This window comes from Sphaeroforma arctica (genome assembly GCF_001186125.1).
Source record: "Sphaeroforma arctica JP610 unplaced genomic scaffold supercont1.186, whole genome shotgun sequence".
NCBI lineage: Eukaryota > Ichthyosporea > Ichthyophonida > Sphaeroforma > Sphaeroforma arctica.
In genome coordinates, this window is record NW_014040372.1 from 80,281 (window position 1) to 85,653 (window position 5,373).

Below are 5,373 nucleotides of genomic sequence, written 5' to 3' on the forward strand. Positions count from 1 at the left end.
GTACGTGTGTATGTATACGCCAGACCGTCACGTATATTAACACAGACTGATATGAATACGCACATCTTGCTCAATTTGATTCTTATTGTGATGTATACATGCTCCCAAACACTATTCGTAGGATTTTGAAACGTAGTTAAAAATGAATAGACAAGCCTGTATCGCCCGACAGTTTCGTGACGACTATTTGCGACTACTTTATAAAGCTATATGCAATCCCATATATTGTCTACGTCAATATGTTTTATGCTTCTGTGGTTGGTTAAAAGTGTGTCCGTCAACAAGCGATCTTGTCTCGGAGTTCGGTATTATCTTGGAAGATAATATAGTTACATTTTTTAATAGTGTGCCAATGTACGACTGAACGCACAAATGTACATACCTGTGGTAATGTATAACAGAAAGGCGCCTGCAATAGTGAGGACATACAGAGACGCCATCTGTCTGTACGGATCATCACGAGGAATCGTATGCGTCGATAATGACTTCCAAACATCATCCAGCAGCAGATCATCTGCAACATCTAAAACTACGTCCATGTTGTCGCGGTTCCTTGCGATATCGTAAATATGCGAGTGGTGGGTTTATATTCTCTTCTATGTGTAGCTCCGGTTGTAAATTGTCGTTACTATTAAGCAGTACATCCGTTATATTACCATGTCTCACATTACATATATATATTTACACCGGCAAACGAACACTGTCTTTTAAAATAGTATCAATATGTGTATAAAAGGCGGTGCATATATATTTAGAGTACGTACACTTCCCAAAGTTCTAACACATGACGATTATGAGCAGAAGTAATAGTTTGCTACTATGTAGGCTGAGGGCTGATCTGGCACTGATTGGAGAAATGAATAAAAAAACTTCGGAATATTCATATATAAAAAATTCGATAAAAAAAAATTGAATAATCTTAGATGACCTGGTAAACGACAATAGCTGTTTTATTTTATATTTTTCGACCAGGAAGTACTTTCTACCTTGAAGTACGTCGCTCACTGACTCTCACACCAGTTCATATTGTTGGATATGCCTTGTCGTTAACCGTTCCATTGTATGTATCGGTCATACGATCTCAGTGTCCAATGAAAATGAAATATTTAATCGACATCAAAAAGATTACATAATATAAAAAGAGAGTGATCTGCGAAGTGACTCCCAGACCACCTTGGCGGCGGGCCTTCGCCGCTTTCCGAGACTCAGTCACTCAGACGGGATAGAAGTTGAACGTAACCGTATATATATTCAATTTATAAAAGTTTTAACGTAAAATGGTTTGATTATTTATTTTAGACTCCTCTCATATACGTGAAATATTTGTCATAAATTCCGTACACCACGTAGAGAGGAAGGTGAAAATGAACATTTGGTCTCGACCAATAGAAAGTACGTTTGATAACGTCGATCCTATTGGCTGTACAAACCCTATCCGTTGGCAATAGATCTATAAAAATTCAATTTTTAGAACAAAGTGGCGACAAGACCCAAATTTTCACACATCATGATTAAGACACTGAACTGTGAGAAATAGTTACGTATCAAACGGTGCTTATATATGGCTTTATACGGCTATTGATTGGGTCCTGTACATTATTGCACCAATCGATAGAGGACATCAATACAAGCATGACGCGACCCTGAAGTACCCGTTACGACGACTACAATGGCGTCAACGTGAAGCAAACCTACCTAAAATTTATCGGTTTTTCAAAAACAAAATATCAGAAAAAAATACGAGTTGACTACAGGTTGATCTAACGAATCAATATTTTAATGGTGAGCTTATCACGCCGAATGGTGAGCTTATCACGCCGACGCTTGCAGACGCACCTTGGAACACACGTTACCTCCCCTTGAAACTGGCGCCCACACATGCCGAACCGAAACACTCCAAATACCTGGGGTTCCCACTCTCTCACAGAGTACCAGGAATCAACCTCGCCAGACATATGGAATCCCTGGTTGCAGCATTGTCACTGGGTATCGCCTCTTTCCGCGCTTATGGCTTCCATGGCTTCAGCTGGCGACACCCCCGCAACCGACTGGTGATGTTCAAATCTTTCATCCTATCCATGTACCCCGGCTAATCATGCTGTTGAAGTACTACTTCCAAATTTCGGTTCAAACTAAATCATCGCGCTTGTTGGTTCCGACTATGATACTTCTGATCCAGGCCAGCCAACACATACCGAATTCATCCGGGGTCTGGTGCGGCATTGGCTTACCCCCATCATCGCTCCTCGACCGGATTATGACGGATAACCTGGTCCTTCTCGGTATTTCGCACTCTGCACTAACCCATTCCGCGGCACTACACGGCGCAGACCCGATCCGTACAACAGAGTTGGGTACTATACTTAGTAGGTCAGCAAGCGAATATATGGAACATTCGATAGTAACAGTGTTTTGTCAACACCGGCCCGAATTGACTCAGCGCATATCTTCCATTGTCGACTAATTTGGCCCAAGCTTCAAACGGGAATTTACTGACCCCTTCTTCCCATCAATCTTTCCTGAACCACTACAGCGACTATGAGAGCCATACCATATGTTCATACATTGTAACCTACATACTTGTCATTTTTGAAATAAATAATATTATCCCTACACATGCCCCTTACGGATGTAGCCACCTACACACGTAGCAAAGGCGATTAAGAAGCTCGTCAAGAACAGTGATCATACATGTAACTTCAGTAGGAACAGACTGTTTACAAAGGGATTAAAAAAACAACAGATGAATGAAAGCTGTCACAACATATTTGAAAATGGGTTGGATCATTCATGTGCAATATCGCGTATCTAGTTTTAAAAATTACCAAAATGCATCGTACTATGTTCTTAGATCACCGTCAGGCTGCTCTTAAGTAAGCATCGGAGTTTGGACTATGCATGTTCAACAAGAAGGGAGAAAACGGAGTCGTGGAGTTTTGTTGAGATTGGGCTTCTGAGAAAATGCACAATTGGTTTCAGGCTGAGGATATGTAGCAGTCTAGCAAGGGTCCGTACGAGGAATCGTCTGACGGGACCCCGTAAAACCAGCGAAATCTCTGAATCTGGACGGACTTGACAGCGACTGTGGAGCGCAGCAGAAACTGAAAGGTCCTGTGGTAACAAAACCGAGTCAGGCTTAGTAAAGAGTGTTAAGTCTGAAATAAGTGAACTCGGTCAGAAGTGCCATTGGGAATGGCGCGCCTGCTATATTATTAATCATTTCGTCGATGTGAAACGAGACTTTCTCTACCTTTGGGTTATGTGAAAATATCCGTCTCTATGATTTTGGATGAGCCATCATTTTTATCTCAATAGTTGCTCTGTTTCACTAATCTGTCCGGCCCTCTGGCCCGGTCCTCCAATATTATCCTGGGTCCGGTGTGTCCTCTGTTCTGGACCTTAAATTTTATCTCAGGCCCGGTCCTCACAAGAATACGCACCCCCAGCCCTAACAGTCGGGGTCAAGGTACTGACGTGGGGTCAGCAGTCTATGACGGCAAGCAAAAGCTGCCGGAGGTCTCAGTGGTGTTTTGCGAAAGCAGCCGCCTGAGATGTCTAGGGGCGACATGCCTCCCAGCTCTAGTGGGATAAAGGGGTGACAGTGCCCCTGATGTGGTCCCGGCGAAGGTAGTACCCGGCGCTGGGACAGAGGTATAAGGTTTGTACTCCTCTATGATTCCTGATTTGGTCAACAGGATTGATCTTCTGTCCTACAGAAGCGATTGATGAGTTGGATAAGCCTGAGATAGAGGCGTGCGAGTTGGCGAAGCTAAAAAACCGCATGAGCTTGCGCGATTGAAAGCAATGACAAAGGCGAGGCGTATAACAAGGAGGCCCATCGGTTCCTGAAGGTGGTCAAGATTTGCCTTCATACCAAGCCGAACGTGGCGCCGGCGAGGTTGTGCTACGGGGATGGTCTTGATAGGAATCATCCGCAGCAGCTAGAGTAGAAGGGGAAGATAGACGAGATGGTGGCGCAGGGTGTTACTATCGAGAAACAGACGGACATGGATGTACTGTGGTTGTCGAAGACAGTGATGGCGCGGAAAGACCCACGTACGGAGCCGAAGACTAATAACGATTGGCGGGTTTGAACTAATTTCGCCAAGTGGCGCGCGAAGCTTGAGCAGGAGCCGTTCGGTTTCCCCTGAGCAGGATATGTTCCGCTGCCATATAGACGGCAAGCCCTGGGTGACTGTGTTCGGGAATGTATTTCTGAGATTGACAGCTGTTCTCCTGCTTCCATGCACGAAATACAGATTGACAAGCAATAATTCTACAACGGAAACCTACAACAAATACGCACACATGTACACACACACACAATCCACATATTACGCTTGAAAAAAATGCTGTTTTTTTCCAACACCAACAAAATAACAAACACAAAAGCAAAAAAACAAACAACACTTCGCTGACTTGAGACACGGACTGATGAGTCATCATGGTGAGTGTCTATGTAACTGTGCTCTAAAAAGCATATTATTAATGCTGACTTATAAATACGGTTTTTAAAATATCACGTTCTGGCGTGCGTCGGATAGACCAGCAGAATCATAGCAACGTATAACACATCATATATTAGAGAGATACTGTGAGGTAAGACATAATCACCTAGTAGCGAGAAGATGGCTGTACCTGAGGATTCGCTTCCGATGCGGAAGAGAGACAGACTTCGTGAGGTGTTATACCAAATTTTTGGGGGCCTCAACGTATTGATGACTTCCGTTGGTATCAACTTCCTTTTCATGGGCCCCGGAGCAATTGTGTGGTCGTATAGCTCACGCCACTACCGATTCTTTTCCAACATTTTGCAAGGTAGGAATAGAGTGGAGATCTTGATACTTGAAATCATGTAGTGAGGTGTTCGTTCAGGAGGCGTTTGACGATAAAAGTGAAGTGTGATGCCGTTGGCATTCGAGCACGTGTGGAACCATCATTCAACCGCAGATATAGGTGGAGTTGAAACAGAGAAAAGAACACTCAAACATACGTGCGCGCTCATGCATCTATGTTTACCTGTAAGCAGATATCTATTGTCATCTACTGTGCAGAAGATACTGTGTAAGATGTATATCACTTTGCTCGTATACATATGATATTTACTAAGGTACATATTATTTTATCATCTCTGACACACACACACACACGCACGCGCGTACACACACACACAGAAACACACATACACACACACAAGCACACACACACATACAAACACACACACACACATATATATATATATATACATACATACATAAATACATACATACATACATTTATATATATATATATATATATATATATATATATATATATATATATATATATATATATATATATATATATATATATATATATATATATAGATACATA

At 42.5% G+C, this 5,373-nt stretch overlaps 1 protein-coding gene across 1 annotated transcript in view; it reads left to right on the forward strand.

The window, feature by feature from the left end:
• The first annotated feature begins 4,526 nt into the window (after positions 1-4,526).
• SARC_03601 (hypothetical protein) overlaps positions 4,527-5,373 on the forward strand; it is an 8,897-nt gene continuing 8,050 nt past the window's right edge. Inside the window, exon 1 of the mRNA XM_014302606.1 lies at positions 4,527-4,818. Within this exon, the coding sequence (XP_014158081.1) occupies positions 4,629-4,818 (190 nt within the window). The 5' untranslated portion in view covers positions 4,527-4,628. The remainder of the gene's footprint in view (positions 4,819-5,373) is intronic.